This window comes from Balaenoptera ricei, chromosome 11 (genome assembly GCF_028023285.1).
Source record: "Balaenoptera ricei isolate mBalRic1 chromosome 11, mBalRic1.hap2, whole genome shotgun sequence".
In the NCBI taxonomy this organism is placed as follows: domain Eukaryota; kingdom Metazoa; phylum Chordata; class Mammalia; order Artiodactyla; family Balaenopteridae; genus Balaenoptera; species Balaenoptera ricei.
In genome coordinates, this window is record NC_082649.1 from 31,217,497 (window position 1) to 31,241,936 (window position 24,440).

Here is a 24,440-nt window from a genome sequence, read left to right on the forward strand (position 1 = left end):
CTCTGGAATTAAGACCTCTAGGCCAGCAAATCATAAGGGCATGGGAACAGAAAGCAACAATTTTGCTAGTGGGTCTCTAGGAGTAATAATGAGTGGTGCCTCTCCCATTCTATCCCTTGATTCCTAGACCTCCTGTGAATTCTATGTGTGGGAGAAGCAGCACCATATATTGGATGCTGGTTCTAGACTGTATAGTCTTCTGGAAAACCTTGCCCCAGATCTACAAGGTATTACCAACTTGCTGGCACTGTAACTCAGTCTTCAAAAGGCCATTTCATCATTCCGTCAAACCAGCTGCTTCATGATGGTGGGGAACATGTTAAGAATAGTGAATTCCGTAAGTGTGGGCCCAGTGTAGCCCTTCTCTTGCTGTTAAGTGAGTGTCTTGATCAGAATCAATGCTGTATAGAATATTATGACAGTGGATAGGCATTCTCTGAGTCCACAGATGGTAATTTTTGCAGAAGCATTGCATGCAGGGATGCCAGTTCCATATCCAGAGTGTCTATTCCAGTAAGAATAATACACTTCCACTGCCATGATGGAAGTGGTCTAATGGCATCAACCTGTTACCAGGTAGCTAACTGATCACCCTGGGGAATGGTACCATATAGGGAACTCAGTGTTGATCTCTGCTGCTGACAGATGGACACTCAGCAGTGGCCTTGGTGAGTGGAAGTCCATCCTTCCCACCACGGCCACCTTGTTCATAAGCCCATTGGGCAGTGATGGGGTGATTCGGGAAAAGCTGATGGTATCCACTTGATTGTTAAAATCTTCCTTTGCTGAGGTCACCTATGAGCATTCACACAAGACACAGATATCTTCATTTTTTTTTTAGTTTTTTTTAAATTGAAATATAGTTGACGTCTTCAAGTTGTTGTTTTTCCTGTTTAGAGACATCTGTCTACCTCTTCCCCAAATTTACCAATTTCCCAAACATACTCCTTCCATGTCCCTTTCCATTAGCCACTCATTGCTCATAGCCCATGAATCAGTATAAAATTACACATCTAACTATTTCTTCCTTCAAGTAAACAACTAAGTGCACTGCTGTAAGTTCTGTGCACTGGGAGGATTTCCCTTTACCACTGTCTTTCAGGGATGTTCCAGAAGGGGACTATAGCACTACAGCTGTTCAGTTTCGGGTGGTGTCTACATATCATGCACATTTCCACAGTGGCTGCACCATTTTGCATTCCCACCAGCAATGTACAGCATTTTCAATTTCTCCATATCCTAGCCAACACTTACTATTTTCCATTTTGTTGATAATAGCCATTCTTATGGGTTTGAAGTGGTATCTCCATGTTTTTTTTCATTTGCATTTCCCTAATGGCTAATGATTTTGAGCATCTTTTCATTTGAAATTTGCCATTTGTTTATTTTCATTGGAGAAATATCTATTCAAGTCTATAGCCCATTTTTAAGTTGGGTTTTTTTTTTTTTTGCGTTGTGGGCGTTCTTTGTATATGCTGGTTATTTATCTGATATATGAGTTTCAAACATTTTTTTTCCCATTCTGTGGGTTATTTTTTCTCTCAATAGTGTTCTTTGATTTATAAAAGGTTTTAATTTTGATGAAGTCCAATTTATTTTTTTCTTTTGTTGCCTGTGCTTTTGGTGTCACACTTAAGAAACCTTTGCCAAATCCAAGGTCATGAAGATCTCCTCTTCTGTTTTATTCTAAGAGTTTTATAGTTTTAGGTCTTTGATCTATTTTGAGTTTATTTTAATATATGGTACAAGGTAAGAGTCCAACTTCATTCTTTTGCATGTGGACATCTTGTTTCCCTGCACCAATTGTTGAAAAGACTGTCCAGATTGGGTGCTCTTGCCACCCTTATTGAAAATCAGTTGACCATTATATGTTTATTACTAGACTCTCTGTTCTTTTCCTATAGTCTGTTTGTGCCAGTACCACATTTTTTTCTCTTTCACTCAGCCTGGGGTAAGACAGGCAAAGTGCCTTCCTTGGAGTGGTATTTTCCTAGTTCACACACTGAAAGGATCACCATCTGGGTGTTGCTTTTCTCAACTTCAGAGTAGTTTCCTCAAACTGACCTCATACCTCTCTTGAGGTCCCAGCCCTCTTTCCTATACCTTGAAAACTGTGCTGGTTGAAATCCAGGCTATAGGCTACTATAAAGAAGTAGATGCTTTAAGAATAAATTTTGGCTCCAGGGCTCTCTTATCCTGTGAAACTGTTTTCTCATTTTCTCTGACTTCTTTTTTGTTTTCTCTCCTGCTGGTTAAAGCATGCTTTAAATATAAGTCTTTAATATATTACTGTATATTTTCAAATGTTCTTTACCAGGACCATCTAGTCCACAATATGAAAATTGAGAAGAGGACTTTTAAGATCAGCTTTGTCATCCATTCTTGATAATCTGCTTGTATATAATTTGAAATAATAGTTTACACCATTTACATGCATTTTTCTTAGCAGTTTTCATTTTAATTACATCACATGCTTTTTTAGTTTTCTATGTGGCTATTATTGTGTTACTGTACGGTTGTCCCTCAGTGTCTGAGGGAGATTGGTTCTAAGAACCGCCTGCAGATACCCAAATCGTCAGATGCTCAAGCCCCTTATATAAAATGACATAGCATTTACTATATAACCTATGCACATCTTTCCACATACTTTTTTTTAATTTAATAAACAGAATTATTATTTGTAGTATTTACACACATAGTCTTCCATGGTAATGTTAAAGTTACCATTTTCTTCAAATGCCTCTCAAAATAACACACTTTGCCTTCCTAAGTGAATCTTGGACAAGGAAATTCAGTGAAAGTGATCTACTCATGACTGTGTCCCATGTCTCTTCTTTTTTCTTTTTTGTTTTTAACACCTTTATTGGAGTATAATGCTTTACAATGGTGTGTTAGTTTCTGCTGTATGACAAAGTGAATCAGCTTTATGTGTACGTATATCCCCATATCTCCTCCCTCTTGTGTCTCCCTCCCACCCTCCCTATCCCACTCCTCTAGGTGGACACAAAGCACGGAGCTGATCTCCCTGTGCTATGTGGCTGCTTTCCACTAGCTATCTATTTTACATTTGGTAGTGTATATGTGTCCATGCCACTCTCTCACTTCGTCCCAGCTTACCCTTCCCCCTCCCTGTGTCCTCAAGTCCATTCTCTACGTCTGCATCTTTATTCCTGTCCTGCCCCTAGGTTCTTCAGAACCATTTTATTTTTTTTTTAGATTCCATATATATGTGTTAGCATGCGGTATTTGTTTTTCTCTTTCTGACTTACTTCACTCTGTATGACAGTTTCTAGGTCCATCCACTTCACTACAAATAACTCAGTTTCGTTTCTTTTTATGGCTGAGTAATATTCCATTGTATATATGTGCCACATCTTCTTTATCCATTCATTTGTTGATGACACTTAGGTTGCTTCCATGTCCTGGCTATTGTAAATAGGGCTGCAATGAACATTGGGGTGCATGTGTCTTTTTGAATTATGGTTTTCTCAGAGTATATGCCCAGCAGTGGAATTGCTGGGTCATATGGTAGTTCTATTTTTAGTTTTTTAAGGAACCTCCATACTGTTCTCCATAGTGGCTGTATCAATTTACGTTCCCACCAACAATGCAAGAGGGTTCCCTTTTCTCCACACCCTCTCCAGCATTTATTGTTTGTAGATTTTTTGATGATGGCCATTCTGACCGGTGTGTGGTGATACCTAATTGTAGTTTTGATGTGCATTTCTCTAATGATTAGTGATGTTGAGCATCCTTTCATGTGTTTATTGTCAATCTGTATATCTTCTTCGGGGAAATTTCCATATACTTTAAATTGTCCCTAGATTACTTATAATACCTCATACAAAGTAAATGCCATGTAAATAATTATAAATACAATGTAAATGATATGTGAATTGTTGCTACCACATGGCAAAATCAAGTTTTGCTATTCAGAACTTTCTGGTTTTTTTTTTTATTTCGAATATTTTCAATTGGTGGTTGGTTGAATCAGAGGAACCTGCAGAACCTGAAGATATGAAGGGCCAGCTGTATAGGTTATTTGGATATGGTAACAGTTTTCTGGTTGCCAATATTATGAAGTGGTTGTCTTTAAAATTTTGCATTTTGAAATAGTAAATGCCCTCAAAAATGCCTACACAAATCAAGAAATAACATTGATGACACTGCACTTTTCTCTGGAAGTTTCAGCTTATGTAGGAAAGATGCAATTCTTTGTCCATAGAAAATTGTATACGTGCTCTGTCATTTGAGAGGACAATTTGTACTTTATTAAACAGTATTATGATAAATATTTTTCACTTTTGCCTTTCTTAGTTTTACAGTCCTTAATATTGGTATGTTTGATTTTCTTTGCAGGTTTTCTCTAGGTGATTCTAGGAGGCCTCTTCATGAAACAGCAGTTTTGGTAGAAGATGTAGTACACACTCAGTTAATTAACCTGGTAAGAGCATATAATCTTATTTGGTATCTCTCCTCTGCATTCCGCTTATATTGGCATCACAACCCAAGATATTTTTAAGAATTTTTTTTTTTACATTTTTTTACATTTGGAATTCTTTGTCAGCTCTATTGAAGTATAATTTTCATGTAACAAAATTTCACCAGTGCATGACTTCTGACAGATGAATATTGTCATGTGACTAGCAACGCAATCATTATATAGAAATATTTCCATCATCCAAAAACATCCCTTTGTACCCTGTGTAATCAGTCTTTTCTCCAGCTCCTGACCTTGGTTAACACTGATCTGTTTTTTATCATTATATCAGTATAGTTTTTTCAGAACGTTTAAAAAAAACTTTTATTCTGAATTTTAGATGTCTGGAAAGAGAATTGCACAAATATCACAGAGAATTCTCATATACAATTCACATTCCTCTGTTAACATCTTGCATAACCATAGTACAATTATCAAAACCAGGAATAACATTGGTACAATACTGTTAATAAAATTACCAACCTTATATGTATTTCATCAGTTTTCCCATTAATGTCCCTTTTCTGTTCCAGGAGTTAATCCAGGATAACACACTGTAGTGAGCTGTCATGTCTTTGTGGTCTTCTATCTGTGGTAGTTCCTCAGTCTTGCTTTAAAGTCTTTCATGACCTTGACATTTTTGAAAAGTACTAGACAATTATTCTGTAAAATGCTCTTCTTTGTCAATTGGTCTAATGTTTTCTTATGGTTAGAATGTGGCTATGCCTTTTTGGCAAGAATACCACAGAAGTGATGGGCTTTTCTCACTGTATCATATCAGTGGGTTCATGTTGTTGATGTGTTGTTTGTGATCTTAAATTAACCTTGATAACTTGGGTAAAGTGGTATATGCTAAATTTTTCCACTATAATGAAGTTTTTTTTTTTTTTTCATTTTGTTGTTAATAAATGTCTTGTGGGAGATATTTTGTGACTATGCAAATACTGTTTCTCTGCAAAATTTTGCCTATTAATTTTAACGTTCATCAGTGGGTGTAGTCTGAGACAGTTATTACTGTGGTATTTGCATAGTAATGATTTTCTATTTTCTTCTTTCCTTTTATCTTTTTTAATTGCAGTTATTCTGAAAGGAATAGCTATTCTTTATCACCATTTATTTATTAAATTTTTAATGTACATATGTACGGACTAATGTATATTTAAATTTTATTCTTTGGTTCATTATGCAGTAATATTATTATTTATTTTTATTTCTCAAGTTGTTTCAGTGTTGGCCACTAGGAACGCTTTCGTGTCCTTTCCTCATTTTTCTCTCAAGTTTTTGGTCCTGTGTCTCATAAATATTAGGTATATCAGTCCTTTGTTTGTGGCATATGATACAAATATATTCTTCTTCTGTGTCAGTTACAGTTATCTTTTGACTTTGTTTTTATGAGCTTTTGGGGGGCATACAAGTATTTTTATTTTAATGTAGTCAAATGCATCAATCTTTTATTTCCTTTGGATTTTGAGTTATAGTTAGGAACACTTTTCTTATACTGAGTTTAAAGAGAAATTCATCCATATTGTCTTCTAGTATCTGTATGGTTTCATTTTTAACATTTAGATTCCTAACCATTTGTGGTTTATTCTTGTTATTGTGTGAGATATGGATCTAACTATAGATTTTTCCAAATGACTACCCAATTATACCATCATCATTTATTAAAAAGTATCTACTTTCCCTAATGATTTGAGATGCCTCCTTTATCATTACTAAATTAGCATATGTATTGGGGTCTATTTCTGATTTTATATTCTATACCAGTGGTTTATTTGTCTACACATGTGCTAATACAACATTTTTAATTATATAGGTTTTATGGTATATCTTAAAGATTGTTACAGCTGGACGCCCCTTCTAATTTTTCTCAGTGTGTTCCTGATTATTCTTATATGTTTATTTTTCCATGTGAACATTAGTATTGAATTTTCTAGCTCCATAAAATAACTTGCTGGTATTTTTATGGGGATTGTGTGAATTTATAAATCAATTTAAAGAGAACTACATCTTAATGTTGAGTCAGTCTAAGAAAAAGGAATGTCTACATTTTTTCAAGACTATTTTTGTGTCTTTCATGAGTGTTTTAACATTTCTTTTTATAGGCTTCATGTATTTCTTGTTAGATATATTCCTAAGTATTTAACCTTCTTATTTGCTATTGCAAATAGGCTTTCTGTATAATTACATAATGGCTGAAAACGTCTGGAATTTACTAAAATACGTAAATCTATAGATATAAGTAGCTGAGCAAACTCCAAAAAGGATAAGCCCAAAGAAATGCATGTTCAAACTGCTGACTATGAACGGCATAATATAAATTTTAAAAGCACCCAGATTGGGCTTCCCTGGTGGTGCAGTGGTTAAGAATCCGCCTGCCAATGCAGGGGACATGGGTTCAAGCCCTGGGCCGGGAAGATCCCACATGCCGCGGAGCAACTAAGCCCGTGAGCCACAACTACTGAGCCCATGTGCCACAACTACTGAAGCCTGCGTGCCTAGAGCCTGTGCTCTGCAACAAGAGAAGCCACCTTAATGAGAAGCCCGTGCGCAGCAACGAAGACCCAAGGCAGACAAAAATAAATAAATAGATAAATAAATTAAAAAAAAAAAAAAAGCACCCAGATTTATTACCATAGGGGAACAATGATTTGAACGACAGCAGAATTTTCATGAAAATATGGAGACTAGAAGGAAATAGCACAACAGTTTTAAAGTACTGGATTCCCTTTTCTCCACATCCTCACCAGCACTTGTTATCTCATGTCTTTTTCATAATAGCCATTCTAACAAGTGTTGGCCTAAAACATACACGTAGATCAGTGGAACAGAATAAGAGCCCTGAAATAACCCACATATATGGTCAATTAATTTACGAGAAAGCAGTCAAAATTGGAGAGCCACATGTAACAGAATGAAACTAGATGCTCTTTTACACTGTACACAAAAATTAACTCAAAGTGGATTAAAGACTTAAATGTAAGACCTACAACCATGAAATGCCTAGAAGAAAACGTAAGCACTAAGCTCCTTGACATAGGTCTTGGCGATGATTTTTTGAATCTGACCCCAAAAACAAAAGCAAAAATAAACAAGTGAGACTACATCAAACTAAAAAGCTTGTGCACAGCAAAGGAAACCATCAACAAAATGAAAAGGTAACCTACTGAATGGAGGAAAATGTTTGCAAATCATATATCTGATAAGGGGCTAATATTCAAAATATATGAAGAAGTCATACAACTCAATAGCAAAAAATAAACAATTAATAAATGGGCAGATGATCTGAATAGACACTTTTCCAAAGAAGACAGACAGCTGGCCAACATGTACCTGAAAAGATACTCACCATCATTAACCATCAGGGAAATGCAAATCAAAACCAAATGAGATATCACCTCACACTTGTCAGAATGACTGTTATCAAAAAGACTAAAAATAACAAGTGTTGGTGAGGATGTGGAATAAGGGAACCCTTGTGCGTTGTTGGATTGTGCATTTGTGCAGCCACTGTGGAAAGCAGTATGGAGGTTTCTCAGAAAATTAAAAACAGAACTGCCATATCATCCAGCAGTTCCAATTCTGGGTATTTATCCAAAGAAATGAAAATACTAACTCAAAAAGATGTGTGCATGCCCATGTTCGTGGCAGCATTATTTGTAGTAGCCAAGATATGGAAACAACCTAAGTGTCCATCTATGGATGAATGGGTAAAGAAATTGTGGTATAACTATGCAATGGAATATTATTGAGCCATAAGAAATAATGAAACCTTGCCATTTGCAATACCATGAATGGACCTCAAGGATATTATGCCAAGTGAAGTAAGACAGACATAGAAAGACAAATACCGTATGAGCCCTTTTATATGTGGAATCTAAAAGAAAAACAAATCAACTTCGTAGAAACAGAGAAACAGATTGGTGGTTGCCAGAGGCAGGAGGTGGAGTGGGATGAACTGTTTTTTTAGTTTAAATAAATTGAATTAAAAATTTTTTTTAAATAAATTAATTTTTAAACATTATGATAACTGGTAATGCTGATATTCACAGGGAGAGATGGGGGTTTTGACAAGAGGTATCTAGCCTGGAATTCTTCTTGTTTTTGTATATACGTGTCTATATAAAAATATATGTTAAATCTTTCATAGGATTCAACATATATTTATTAAATTTAATTGAGGAAAGTAAGCATCAGAATAGAGGTAAAAAACTCTTGACCTATGCATAGATGTAGCATAGAATCTGGTTTTACTTGTACTATATTAAGATACAAATTTAGTTGCCAACATTTTAAAATTAGATCACTTTTACATAAAAACTTAGGATTTCTGGCTATTCTTGAAAGATTAAAATTGGAATGTTTGACAGCATAGGTATGACTTTTAAAATGGAAATCTGAGCTCAGGAGCCACTTCTACCTGGTTTTTACCAGGTCGACTTCATTTGCTTAACCAGGAAGGTATTCAGTGTTAATGGATTTATATAGCACATTGTTGCCATATTTCCCATATCCGTCTTCAATTTCAATTTTTCAAGAAAACATACTTTTTAATTTTGGAAGGAAATGATGTTTTTTAAAGGAATTTTAGTTTTCCTCAAAAGCTGTGGAAACAGTGTTATGTATGTCACAGAAGTTCATAGACAAATATAATAAGGAAGTTGTTTTTATGTGATATACTTTTTCCCCCTATGACTTTGCTCTGTTAATGCTAGAGTGATCTGTCAAAGTGCTTTGATAGGGTACTATCAAAGGGAATACATAACTTATAGAAGAAATAAGAAGCATTTAGATTCTTGCTACAGCCTATTTAGAAGAGAAGAATGTGATTCCACTCTTACAAGCTCTGTGGTGCTGTGTCTCCTGTTCAAAAAGCACCTTTAAGTACTGGGGTAGTGAGCTAGAACTTCAGTTGAGTCATTCTTTCCTCAACTGCCGGCCCTTAATACCTTAATCTAAAACTTTAAAGGGGAAGAAAATCCATTCTTCAGTCTCTTGGATCATTTTGGCAGCGGTTGTGTGTTGTTTCATTTGGGAAGAGGTTTTCTTTAAATCTTTTCTTTTGTCTCTTGTTTCTTGGACCTGTGATTCCCATTTGAGACCTGTGCCCTCTCATCCTACCCCTGATTCTTTCTCAGTTCTTCAGCCAGGCCTGCCCTCCAGTCTGAGTGATTCCACCTAACTCTACTCTGTTCCACTTGCTAGGTTGTGACCAGCTCAGGCCCCAGTTAACTGTTCTTCACTGGAGTTCTGCGTGAAGATTATAGAATATGTTAAATCATGAAAACATATAGTTTAAAATCTATATAAAGCTTTTGACTTTATTCAAGAACAAGTTAGAATATTAAAGTCATAGGACTTTAAAGTTGAATTATACTTCAGAAATTATTTGTTATATAATAGTTTGAACCAAATGAAATTGCCTTTTTTATAAGTCATGAATGGTTAAATATCAGCAATTTTATGATTCAGTGCAATACTAATTAGTTGTCACTAGAGAGAGTTTTCAAAACTTTTAATTTTCTTATTTTGTAAAATAACAATACTAATATTTACTTTTTACAGTGGTTATAGAGGGTCATAAAAATTAGATATATTGTATATTAAAGGACTTAGTGAAGTTTCTGGGGCATAGTATCCTTTCTCTAAGTTAGTAGTAGTAAATGGTTACTATCGTGATTAATTCTAAGATAACAGGGCTATTTAATGGCACGATTTAGGTTAGAATTGGATTGAAAAATCCATTGAAATGCTCTTTCAAATTTTCCGGAAAGATGCAAACATTTTCATATCCTAGGCTTCCCTCTTCTCCCACTCCACAGGGGGAGCTACATCTGTTTGAAGTAGGTAAAGATTTATGCCAACTTGAAATTGTGTGATAGAGTTGCTATTATGATGCTGTCAATAATAATATCCTTTCAAGTTCCAAAACTGTCATGACATCTGATGGCTATATAGCTGCTTTCATTTTTTTATTCATTCAAAGTTAAATATCAGAGGACCCTCTTCATTGTATGCACAAAGTATAACTATCTACCATTCCATTTCAAAGCATATTGGATTTTCACTATATAATCTACCAGGCAACTAGTAAGCTCCTCAATTTGTTGTACTGTTTTCACATCAGAACCACTTTCTCAGGGTTATTCTAATAGTCTTTAGTTATGAAAATTAATAACAAATTTATATGTGTCAAAAGTGATTGCTTAAGTCTCCCATCTGGATTAGCATACACTGAGTCATCGCTTCCTCCACCCCACTTACTTGTAATGCTTTTTAATTTGACAGTTTATCTTCCTGGTAGAAGGAGCTCCTGCAAGGCAATGTTCAGTCCTCATCACCACTTCTGTGGGCTGTCACTTATGTCACCTCCGTAATGGTTTATGAGTATGTTTTAAAATAGCGGTAGAATTTCCTGTGCAGAACTTCAGTTATAAGGGTTATAAAAATAGGACAAACTAATATAATTTGTGATTGCATAAAATAAAGGAAGTAGAGGTACCATGGGGACCTAATGAATCACAGAATGGAAACAGTCTTTTAGCTGACTAAACATTCAGACTTTGTACTAAGTCAGAGCGTGGATATGTAACTCAGCAAACCGGAACACACCACTCTGTGTTTACATGGATGGGATAGAGAAATTCACAAATACCATCTGGGAAAAAATTCTTGGCTTATTTGTCTGTTTCTACTGTAGAATAAATGAAGTACCACATATTTAGCATAAACAGACTGAAAGCACACCTGCTTTGTGGAATATACACACACATGTGCACACATACACACACAGCATTGTTCAAAATATAGAACATTGTATGTCATGAAAAGTGTTTCCTTTCCTTCTTTTTTGCTTCTTTTTAAATAATGTATTGTAGAAAATGTACTAATTGTTTTCAATGGCACTTGTTTCTGATCGATTGCTCTTAATATTTTCTATTACTTAGCTGGATTTTCTCTCATATTACTACCTCATACCTCAAGAAATAGTATTGTATCTTCTCTTTTTTAAGAAATAATGTTTGTATTGCAGATGACAGATATTTAGTTTTTAGTCTGTGACACAAAATGGGCATATTCTAAGTAGATTGCCTCTTTAGCTACGTTTTCCCCGCCAATTCCCCTGGGTAATTTGCTACAGGCATAACCTAGAGGACCAACCAGGAAAGAATTTCCAGTCCTTTCCCAACTCTCAGCATGTCTTCTTTTTCTTCCTGTAGTATATTCTACTAATAGTCAATTGTTCAACTCTTCAAGGTAAGAGAATCTCAGAGTACAAATTGTTCATAGTTCCAAGTAAGTTAAAAGCACCGTTTCATATTATTATACATGGTTTTCTTCGCAGAGGTATAAAACTGTGTCTTCCCTCCTTTCCACGTGTGTCAAGGCTTTTCCTTCAGTGTTCTGCATTTATTCCTGCTGGTCAGCTAGGATCCTGTTACCTAATTTAAGCTAAGCTCTGCTAGCTACTTGGATCCTATGCCAAGTTTGGATTTCTGACCTGTGCTGAAACTCAGTTCTGGCTGCAGCTCCTATTAAATGCCTAATGTGTAGTTTCCAAGAATTTCAGATTTACCAAAGACATGCAGACCATTCATAAAATACCCTCTCTCCAGACTGAGTTGCATCAGTTAATTAAAATAGGTACAGATTTGTGCCAACTGGAAATTGTGTGACTGAATTGATATTATATGCTGTCAATAATATGCTTTTGATAATACCCATTTTTGCAGTTCAAAAAATACCATAATTTTTGATGGCTGTATAGCTACTTTTATTTCTCTATTTACTCACAGTTAAATATCAGAAAAATCGCTTTGTTTTATACACAGAATATAATTATCTACCATTCTACTTAAAAGTCATACTGGGTTTTCACTATATGAATTTATCAGCCAAGTAGTAAACCATGCAATCTGTTAAATTCTGTGTTCATATATGAATTGGTTTTCAAAGTTATTCTAATAATCTTTATGAAAACTAGTAAAGAATAAACTTAACATGTGTGAGGAGTAACTAACCTCCCATCTGGATTAGCAGGCACTGAGTTTCTCCTCCCCTATCTGTTTGTTCTTCTAATGCCTTTTACTTTGGCAAGTATCTCCCAACTACTGTATTCTCCTTCATCACATTTTGTGTTCTGTTCTGTATCTGAACCAAGAGACTTGTTTTCAGACTCCTGTTCTTCAGTACCTTTTCCAAGGTCTTTGAAAGTCTTTTATTTATTCATAACCCTATATCTTCTTTTCCCAGAGTTGCTGTTTCTCTTGATTAGTGTGGAGATTATGCAGAGAAGAAGGAAATAAAAGTTAGTTCATATCTACTTTGTGCCAACCAGTTTCCTAAACATTTTTTATATATTATTTTATTGTAGATACATAGGCCATTTTCCAGGTTTAAAAAAATAACAACTATTATTTCTATGTAGCTTTCTAACGTAGTTTAACCCAATTTGACATTGCCTTATGTGTTATATAGATATCATTAGACAACTTTATTTATTTCCCAGATCCAAGTATTATATATTAGTCTACACTTGAAGAATATGTAACAGTTCTTTTTTTAAATATGTTTTTTATCCCTTCAGATATTCACATTCATCCTGATGTTTTATTAGGGGTTTTATTTTACTGATTGTGATAGGGAGCAATTTGTTTATGCTTATAATTTCAAACGTTTCTAGTCATTTTTATATCTCTCGATGAATTTATAAATCACATTCTGTTTCCTAAGAATGCACTATCCTTAGATACTTCTCTAGAGTAAGTGATTCTGAAATTCTAAGTGATGTAGATAATCTGAAATTCAAAAGATACTATTTATGTTTGAAGACTGATATAAAATTGACTTCAGATTTTTAAAGTGAATAGAAAGAGAAATAAGGTCCATCAAATAAATGTGTCAATTAGAAAAGACTTAAGAGAACATGTTAAGAATGTTTTGAGACTAAATTTGAAAGTAATGTTTTATTATCAGTAGAATCTTACTGACTTTGCGCTTCTAATCCAGCTAAGGATCTGACAGTAAGTGACAGAAAGGCAATAGACACTACCGTAATCATGCTCATTACTCAGAGTGGGTTTAATCTAAAAGTTTATATATTTTTCTTTTTCACAGTAGAGTAGATGCAGCAGAATGGTGAGGAGGCAAGTGCTGATAAGAAGCAGCAAGAAGTTGGGAGAGTGTAGGAGCTAAGAGGGAAATGATTGCTAAAAAACAGAACTACACAAAATTATAGGTATCTAATTGGTCTAGGAGTACAACTTATAAACTATGTTCCATAAAGTATGCATTGAAATAACTAACGTCTCCTAATACATTTCTTTGGTTGTAGAGACCATCACTCTTATATACAACAAGTATATTGATTGATATTCATATTGAAGGCTTGAAACAATTAGAAAAAATTGATACATTCAGGATACTCTTTGATAGTAAAGATAGTGTGTGATACACTTAGAAAGATGTCTCTCAATAATAAAGTTTATTTTTTTTAATCTGGAAATTTAATCATATATAATATAGCATATATTTCTTAAAAGATCAAAAAACTTTTTTCCCTAAAACTTTGTATAAAGATTCCTTGATTTAGTAATGTCCTTAAGAAAATTTTAAAAGTATATTTTCTTTTTAAACTTTCAATTGTGCATACTTTGAGAATGACATCTCTTATAATGAACATTTTACTTAATATTTGCGATAAACCTGGAGAGTTAGAAAATATTTTGTAGGTGTGGAAACTGAAGAACAGAAAGATTAAGCAACTTGGCAAAAGTCGCACAGTTTATAAAGTAGGAGATGTGAAATTCAAGTAATTTCTTTTTCAGAGAGTTTGAGGAGTCTTTAGGATGAAAAATTCTGATTCTTTTATTCTGGTACTTACTGACTGAATTTACTATGTATCTCTAAGGTCCCTTCTACTTTTGAGTATTCTGTGGTTCTCTGTAGTGAAAAGTATTGATTTCAGAATAGATTCATATTTTGCAAAGGGTTTATGGAGAATAGTGAACAAAAAGAAATGGTTAGAAAAGAGAAGCCCCAAGAAAAGTAAGTAGAACCTTCTTTTGGTGTGGAAAATACAAATTCAATATCAAGTATCTGTTAAAGATATCCTGTATTTTAAGTCTGTAAAGAGAAAAAGTAACATTCTTCAATGTGAGAAATGGTCGTAATAGCCAGCAAAACATTTTGGGCATAATGAATAACTTTATAACATTAAAGTAGGCAACATTTGATAGATCTCTGGACAAAGGTAATTAAATGTTAAGAAAGAAGAGATTAAAACATACTCAAAAAAGATATTTAAGATATTGTGAGCTTTTCTGGAAATTTACCATTTGCTGCTTGCGTTGGTCATTGGCTTCAAGAAGAAAAGTTTTAGATGTTGTCAGGAGTAGAATTCCTATTTTTAAATGTCACATAAATTGCCCAGAGCTTGCATTTTATGCCAAGAAATCAAATTTAGCCATTGGTTTATATGAAATCACCTTGATCAAGCCATGTGGATTTCCCACTGGAATATAATTGTTTCTTAAATGCATTCTGTAGAAAGGGATGAAAAAGAAGGTTGGGACTAGATATTCAAGGTCATTGAATTTCAAACTGAGGAATTTTTATGTAATTCTATGGATTGCTGGGGATATTGAAAATTTTAGAAAGTGGCATAGTCAGGAAAGTGGATAAAATAACCTGGCTGTTTTATATAAGGTAGTGAAAGACTCAAGATGCCACTTCCAGAGAGGTCTGTTTGAAGAAGGATGTTGAAGTATTTAGGTGAGAGATATTACTACCTCTGAGTTGGATGGTGACAGGTTTCTGAACTATATTTGCCATCTGTAAACAGTAATCCACTATGGCGGTAAATTAAATCCTGTATCTGTAAGAATAAACAAATTCAAAACAATATATCAATCAAATCCATTATGATGGACATCAGTGTTTATCTGAGTAAAAAACAGGTAGAAGTTCTGAGTTCTAAGTACATTTAGATGTACCAATTTGGCATATTCTCACTTACTAGTCATTGTTCTAAATGTGACTCTCCTGGTTACTTTTGCAAAACCCACAAGAGCTTTTGAACCTTCAGCTGGGAAATGCTGGTAGAGTGGAAAGCTTTTGGAGACAGACATCCCTGGGTTTGAATTTTGGCTTCCTTCATAACTTGCTAGTTACGCATTATTGAGCGTTATTTCTTAATCCCTTTGAGCCCTGGTTTACTCATCTGTAGGAATTTACCTACCTCGTAGGCATTATATAAGATGATGTGCATAAATGGCTTAGCACTCATCGACACTGTTGATGAAAACATGATTTCATTAATGCCAGCCAAAAATTTTAATCAAAAAACTATACAATTGGAGTAACACAGTGTTAAGGGCAAAGACACTAAAGAGCCAGAAGAGAGCTTGAAGAATCATATGCTGTATGTATTTCTGGGGCCACTTTCCTGGCTTTGAATGTCACACTATATACAGTTCTGTCTTGATTTCTCCTACTTCTACTTCTCACTCCCGGTATGCTTTAGATATCTTAACATTCTTAGATATCAGTTTAAATAATTTGTTATATGTGAATTTCCCTGTTCTTCCTTGTCTGTTCCCATCTAACTTTATGTCCCTGAGAAGAAACTGTCAGATACAGAGTGGCTTAAATTGCCTTTGTTTGAATCCTGGGACTTGGAAGGCTTTTCCATAAGCTTCATGCTTTCTCCTCTTATGACTGCAGTTCAAATAGAACTTAACTGTCAGTGAAACAAGAGTTTCTCCATTGAATACTTGAATGTTCTCCTAAATGATTTTTTGAGTCCCAACATGTTGTATTTTAGTGACGACTACTATGTTTAGTTTTTTCCTTTCCCCCAAATGAATGACTTTCAGAATATTGTATGAAAAAGTTTCCCAACATGCTTGAAAAACACATGGAAAGATTTACTAAGTCGATAGTAATGTGGACTTTGAGAGATAAAACAGAGAAATGGATAAATGGGTAGGTGAGAGAGGGTTCAGAGGACAGAAAGTTCAAGCCCCCAAAATGACCACTGTGCTAATGAGTATAGATTTATTGTATAATTATTTTGGGGCCTAAATCAGGTATTTATGAATATAAATGAATATACTTTATAAAATATGAGGCACTGTATTTTATTATTATTGCTAATAATAATATTTTCAAAACCTATTTTGAAAATCTTTACCCTGAAGAGTCTATAGAGAAAGCTTTTTATCTGAAATATTGTTATAGTTAATAGATGCAGTTTTTATTATCAGTATTAGCATTCATAGTTAAGTTACAACCTCTAGGTACCAAAATTTGGGGAGAGTCAATCATCCTTCCTGTGTTCATGTGTTCTTTTCTCTGTGAATTGACCCTTTAAGCATCTTAACTTCTAATACCTTGGTATTTATGTAGGAGACTTCGGAGAAAAAGTTAAAATTCAGTGTTTTCAAATTAATCATCCAGCATGCATTATTTTTTTAAATAATTGTTTTCTACCAACTAAAGTCATGCAACATAATACTTCCATACTTATACCTGTATTTAACACCATTCTTCAAAATATGTATTCTTAAAAGTAAAAGTACTTGCTGTGCTTTATGTAACTGAAGTTACAAAAGACTTGTAACTTCTAATAATCAGCTTAATCTGATCTTAAACTCTTGATGGTTTTGGAACAGGAATTTTTGTTTGAAAGAGCTTGTTAAATGAATTATGCAATTATAAGTAAATGTGGTCACAGCTGTTTTTGATTTCTTTGTTATACACCTGATTGGAAACAAGTTTTAAAAAATATTTTTCCATTTCTTACACTGACACCTAGTGTTCACTATTCCTGATATCTTGAATATCGAAATTTAGTTATTAATAACTCTGGAACTAGAATTACATTAAAACTTTTTTTTTTTTAGCAGTGCACCTGTTCACAGACCAATAACTCCTATTTTCAACATCAGTGAGACAGAATTTTTCCTAGTTATGTGTATGACACCGTTATGAATCAATTGCTGAGGCTATTTTGAACACAGCAAAACTCAAAGAAGCATAGAGTTTTAGAGGTGAAAGGAGCTTGAGGACATTTTTAAAACCAAGATTCTTAAGACCCCAGTGCTTTGTTATGTACACAATTCCTTCAAGTCCAAGTGGATGGTTTTGTTTATGTGAGTTTGGTTCCTGAGCGATAGAGGTAACAAATCACATTTAATCATGTAAGCATTTAAGATTTGATATTAGTAGTTGGCCAGGAAGTAAGACTGAGTTGTTTCTGATTTTTTTTTTATTGAGGTATAATTGACATAGAACATTATATTAGTTTCAGGTGTACAACATAATGATTCAATATTTGTATATACAGCAAAATGATCACCACAGTAAGTCTAGCTAACATTCGTCACCATACATAGTTAAAAAAATTTTTTTTTCTTGTGATGAGGACTTTTAAGATCTACTCTCTTAGCAACTTTCCAATTTGCAATACAGTATTATTAACTATGGTCACCATGCTGTACAGTTTCTAATTTTTGCAATGGGTGACCTTGTGATGTTACGTGTTTACTATTTCCTGTGACTTCCTAAGGATGATTTAAGTACTCCAGCCTTTCTGGTAATACACTTTAAAGATCTAGAAGGTTAGTATCAGATTATCTGCAATTAAGTGAAAATGTATATATAAGTTGGAGAAAATTTATTTATGCAGTAAGCAATTGTTAAACCAGAAATCCAGGTGGCCAGTGCACATAGTGAAATTTGTTCATTTCATTTTTTATATTTTTTGTTAAAGTAGGGGATGATATTATCGGTAAGATGAAAATTTTAAAGAAGCTTGAACATTTAATTTGCTTAAGTATTTACAAAGTCAGTGACAGAGTAAATTTCAAGTCATTTCTAATTTAATTTGCTACAAACTTCAGAGTATTTGAATATAGAAATGTATCTTTCAATGGAGTATAGTTTTCTCATAAGTAAAAATCAAACATTTTAAATATAGGAGATAATCATAATTGAATTAGATTTATTGTTAGTAATAGTTATGATGTTTCTAGGTTATCTAAGAACTTTGAGAGGGGAACTCTGTCACATAAGCTGTTGTTTTATATATAATTTATAATTTATATTTATGTAATATTTATAATTTATATTTATCATCTGCTATTTGATAGACACTGTTTTTGATGCTTGAGATAAGTGTCTAATGAGGTCTTCATTCATATTGTTTTGGTTAACAGAAATGATAAGAATAAAGAAATGTAGAAAGAAATTACAAAAGAATTTTGATTACCGTTTCTTCATTTTTAATAATTTCCAATATATTTCTCACATTATTTGGGGGGTTGGATTTCAATACATTTCTGAATTAGTGTTTTCAGGATTATCAAGTTCACCCCCAAATCAACCAAGTTCTTGGAAAAGAGGTGCCCGGTCCCTTTAACTATGTGACATGAAAGGACCTTGTCAGATATAACAAAAATGAGTAATGAAGTAGGTAGCAGTTGTGGAGTACATAGTTTTTCCTTGGCATAAATGTGTTGAAGTTTTTAATTTGGAATATCAGCATCCATTAATGTTGAATGAAGATTGAAGCAGTAGTAGATAATGTACATAAATACAGTGATTCTCTGTGTATAGATACTTCAGAATATTTAGTCAAATATTTAAGTCTTTCTGTTGTAAGTCAGGGCAGTAGGATTACAAATCACATTTTTCCCAGGCACTTAATTAAAATGCGTAATGTGGCACTTTTTAAATTTATAAGTTCATTGGCTCCCATTTTATTCAAATTGCTTATTTCATTTAGAAGCCCAAATAAAATTAAAGAAAGGCATCACACTCACATATAAGTGAGTAAAAGTTCACCTGGCTTTTTCCCCTTTCTGTTCCAGGTGCAAAAATTGGTCGAGACTGCTGGGACAGGCAGTTATTTTAGAATAGTTTCTGGTTTAATGTTTTATCAGGCCCAATAGTAAAATATTCTGCAACTACGGCAATTTTATATTGCTACTCTCAAGGCAGAACTCTGTTAAAAATAGTGTATAATTATGTGGATTCTGATATAAGTAAAATCCTGTCTCCTCAATATACTGTGTATACAAGAGGTAGAGTTAGACTGGGTGGGATTGTTAGCCTCACATGGGTTCCATCATTCATTGGTTCATCAAAGATTTACTGATGAATGTGCCAAAGCGTTGTTTCAGGCATTGGGGATGTCATGGTACATAAAGCCCCTGCCCCCATAGAGCTTATCTTTTGGTGTGCAAGAAAGATAATAAATAAATGAATAAATAATATCAGATAATGTTAACTGCTATGAAGAAAATAATGCAGGGTAAGGAAAGGGAGAGGTAAAGTTAGATTACTTCAGAGGAGATGGTATTTGAGTAAAAAATTGAATAATGTTGAATAGAATACCATACAAAGGTCTAGGGGAAGAGCATTCCAGACTGAGTGACAGGAGGTATAAAGGTCCTGAGACTGGAATGTGCTTCAAAAACAGAAATATCAGGGTATTTGGAGTGAAGTGAGTGGGGTCAAATGGTAGGAGATGACGTGTAAAAGGGAGGCAGGGGCCAGATGATGCATGCATTGTGTTTCTCTGTGTCACTTTCACTGTTTGACTTTGTACGGACAGAAGTTTTTAAAAGGTTTGATTTACATTGATAAATCTTGCTAAGGAGTTGCATTTTGTTCAAAGTCTGATAGGAAACTACTAAAGTTTATAAGTAGGGGAGTGATTTGTGCTCTCATTTAAGGGCATTTTATTTATCGTTTTTTAGAATTTATTTGACTTTGAAACAAAAGCACTTGAGTTTCAAAAATATTTTTGTCCAAGTGAAGTAAATTCACTAATTCTTTTTTCACCATTCCAGCAATTTCTAAATGTGCAGTACAGTATTTTCAACATGTACATTGTTGTGCAACAGATCCCCAGAACCCTCTGGATGATTTAAGATTTTTAAAAGATCACTCCAGCTGGCTGTAGGTGTTTCGGAGTGGAAGCAGGGAGACTAACTAGTTAAGAGACTTCAGTAGTGGTTCCTGGTAGCTCACTCACTGTAGTGGTGAGAAGTGGTCAATCTGGCTTTATTTTGAAGGTGGTATCAACAGGACTTGCTAATAACAGAGTGGATATTAGATGTGAAGATAGGGAAGAAATCAAGGATGACCTCTAGAATGTTTATCTGAGCAGCTAGATGAATAGCGGTTTGGGGCCAAAATTTAGCATTTATGTGTTAAATGCATTTATCGTATTAAAGTTGAGAAGCCTGTAAGACAGCTAAGTGGAGGAGTAGAGTAGGCAGTTTAATATATGACGTGAATTCATGAGAGAGGTTGGTGCTAAAGATAAAAATTTTGTAGTCATTGGCATATTAATGGGATTTAAAGTCATATAAGGTAGTATGAGGTCTCTTAGGAAGAGAAGAGAGAAGACAGAGAGAAGACTGGAGAGCAGCCCCAGGAGGTATCCCAACACACACAGGTTGAAGAAATGAAGACCCAGACCAGGAGATGAGTGACACCAACTCTATGGTATCCTGGTAGCCAAATGAAGAGAATGTTTCAGATCCTGTTGAGAAGTTGACTAAAATGAGGACAGCGAGTTGATTATTGCATTTGATAAGTTGTGGCGAGAATAGTTCCAATTCAGCGGTGGGAACAAAAAGTCTTTAGAATTAATTACCAAGAGCACTGGAGACGAGAAAGTGAAGGCAGAAGTAATAGTCAATCTTGAAGGGATTTTTGCTCTAAAAGTAGTATAAACGCATCCTGGCTTGCTCAGGGAGTCCTGCTTGGTGCCCATCATCCTAGCATAATTATTATCAGCACTCCGTTTACTGTCAAAGACTGCGAGGGAATGTGGTATCAAGGGAGGATTTTAGTGAACCTGATTATTATTCTAATGGATCTAATAATATAAATGAAATCTTACAGTGTATATTCTTCTGAATCTAGCTTCTTTTACTCAACATCATGTTCGTGAGATTGATCATGTTGTTATTCTCGTGCAAGGTGGCATTCCATTGTATAAATTTGACACAATTTATTTATCAGTTTTACTTTTGATAAATACTTGGGTTAATCCAATTTAGAGCTATTATTAAAAGTGCTCCCATGAATATTCTTGTACAGGTATTTTGATGAACACATTTTTGTTGGTTATACTTAGGGGAAGAATTTTAATATAGTAGGATTTGCTTTTCTAATACTCATATAATGTAAGGTAGGTTGGTATTCTACAAAATGATTAAGGTATTATTTTATTTTATAATTTAGACATTCTCAAAAAACAAAGCAAGACCTGATTTTAAGTCATTCCTTTGGCTCAACTGTATTGAGGTCTTCTGAATGTCTTATATTGTACTTTAGGGGTACAATGAGGGCTAAAACCTTCAAAACGTACCATATAGGATGACTTCTTTGGATACCTTACCAGAGAGGTTATATATGGTCCAGCAGAGGATATGATAAATTATTAAATGAATATACTACTAATGAAGATGTAATATATGAGATGTTACAGTGGTTCAGTGAGAGAGAAATTAGTTCTTCCTCTAAGAATCAGGAAAAACCTTATGAAGGAAATAATTTTTGTGCTGGGCTTAGGAATTAATGTTATCTGATCTCGTAGAGACTAGAAATAATCTTGGAGTTAGATAGTGGAAGGTATAGATAGGAGAATAGTTCGAGAAAAAGGAGTAGTTCATTTTGAGGGGAGTATAGCATCCATGAAGAGAAATGAAAGGAAATAGAAATTTTAAAACTCTGAGACCATATTTAATAGAAATTGAGAGTCTCTTGAAGTTTTGACCTTATTTTTCAGTTGCTGTTTTTAGATGACAACCTAATATCAGTACATGGAATAATTTGGGACAGAGAGACTCTTGTTGGGGGCCCTGCTAGGATACTGGGCATTTAGACTCCCCAGGGCTTGACCTTAAGTTAGATGGTTATAAGATATGGTGTGGGAGCATGGCGTATGCAGTGGAGAGCGAACCTTTTGTTCTGAGCTGATTGTAAGAAAACATTAATGTTACTCAATAGGCTGCAACTTAATCATTTTGACAGGAAGGAAGAGCTAATAATTAAAAGTGTTCATGTAAATTTTTTAAATGTTTGGCCATGTATGCTGCTTGTAACCTTATTTCACTCTATTATAAAAGTACAAAAGCATTCTGATGCTAAAGAATCTTTGACTTTGCTGGCCAGTGTTAGGCGGGAAGAGCCTATTTGTACCACAGAAAATATCAGAATTTCTGCCCAAGTTGTTTTTTTCCCTTCTTATAGCGTATGCTCTATGATGTCAGACATAGTAACAGGAAGAACATCTCCATCTGGTAATCATTACCTGTAGCTTGTATGTGTCTTCTGGAAGTTAACTTTTAATGTTAAACAAAGGAAGCTGATTAAAACCAGCTGTAAAACCTTTACATAGTTCATATTTTATACAGTCAGCATTAGGTTACCATTCACATAACTGCATGTCTGAAGTTTAAAAAAAATAATAAGGTAAATCTTTTCCTTTTATTAAAATAAATGTAATCCTGATTTTATAGTTGACACAACTTTAATTGTTTTCCTGTTTGGCAGGAAAATTTAATGCATTTGGCATCATTATGTATGTATTTTACACACCTTGGAGAAATAATGGCTCATTTATTAACTATATGTGCCACAATTAATATATTTTGGATGTAGTCAAAATAAAAACGGTAGGTTGAAATAGAATTTTCTAATATAAAATTATGGGGTTAGTAAATGTAGAAACTCGCCAGCTAAACACGTAACAGGCCATTAAATGTATTATGTGAACTAATTCTATAGATAATGAAAATTACTCTAGTAATACCTCCTTTGACACATGGCATTTATTATAATTCTAGATACATGCAAACACAGTAATTTTAGATCATTATTGGTTATGATAAGAAATGACTCAGAATTTTAAATCAAGATGACTTTTTTTCTTTAATTGAATTTAGAAGAACTAAAGAATTTGGAAAAATCAGAACATTCTGGGCCGTGTTTTGCCTACTGTTGGTACATTGTGTATGTTTAATAATAGTTTCTTCTGCCTGGAACTTGGAGTTGTTATATATATAGAAATTTTGAAATCACAAAAAAAGCACATGAATTTGTAATAGCACATACTTTTGAAATATCTGTAACAGCAGTATTGAGGATTTGCTATCATGAAATGGAATTTCCTATCAAGAAAATGCAGCAGATAATGTAATGACTCAGGCATAACAATCTAGGCAGAAGACAGTAAGCATTTCTCTACCAAAGAAATATTTTGAAATTCAGTGGTTCTTTTGCAAGTGATTAGCAGTGTTTTGTTGGAAATGTTCTAGTCTGTAGCAACCTAAGTATTGCTCACAAATACCATTTAGGCAGAGAAGCCAAGGACAGTTCTGACCATCCAAGTACAGCGCCATATCAAGTGTGACCAAGATTTGACAATCTGTTGTGTAGGTGCTCTTCTCAGGCCTTGGTTAACTATCTAGCTTTAGAAAGGTATTCTAAAATGTATAAGCACATAAATAGAAAGTAATTGACAGCAAACATTAATAATTATTAAATAATGTAATTGTAGTTTTCATTTCTGCAAATAGGGGCGTATTCTGTTTTTAAAAGATATGGGATATCTTGTATGCAGAAAAAGTACTGAACAATGTTACCATCAGAGAATTGACAAGTTACCATTCCTTAGGAGGGAGATTTAAAGAGTGTTTTCCTTTAATCATAGTATTTGTATTGGAACATTTTTTTTTTTAATTTATTTATTTTTATTTATTTTTGGGTGTGTTGGGTCTTCGTTTCTGTGTGAGGGCTTTCTCTAGTTGCGGCGAGCGGGGGCCACTCTTCATCGCGGTGCGCGGGCCTCTCACTGTCACGGCCTCTCTTGTTGTGGAGCACAGGCTCCAGACGCGCAGGCTCAGTAGTTGTGGCTCACGGGCCTAGTTGCTCCGCG

At 34.3% G+C, this 24,440-nt stretch overlaps 1 protein-coding gene across 3 annotated transcripts in view; it reads left to right on the forward strand.

Moving 5' to 3' along the window:
• Positions 1–24,440, forward strand: part of SUPT3H (SPT3 homolog, SAGA and STAGA complex component) — a 421,288-nt gene that overhangs the window by 213,184 nt on the left and 183,664 nt on the right. For all 3 annotated transcript variants that reach the window (XM_059938581.1, XM_059938582.1, XM_059938583.1), the window contains exon 3: positions 4,360–4,444. In XM_059938581.1, the coding sequence (XP_059794564.1) occupies positions 4,360–4,444 (85 nt within the window). The remainder of the gene's footprint in view (positions 1–4,359; positions 4,445–24,440) is intronic.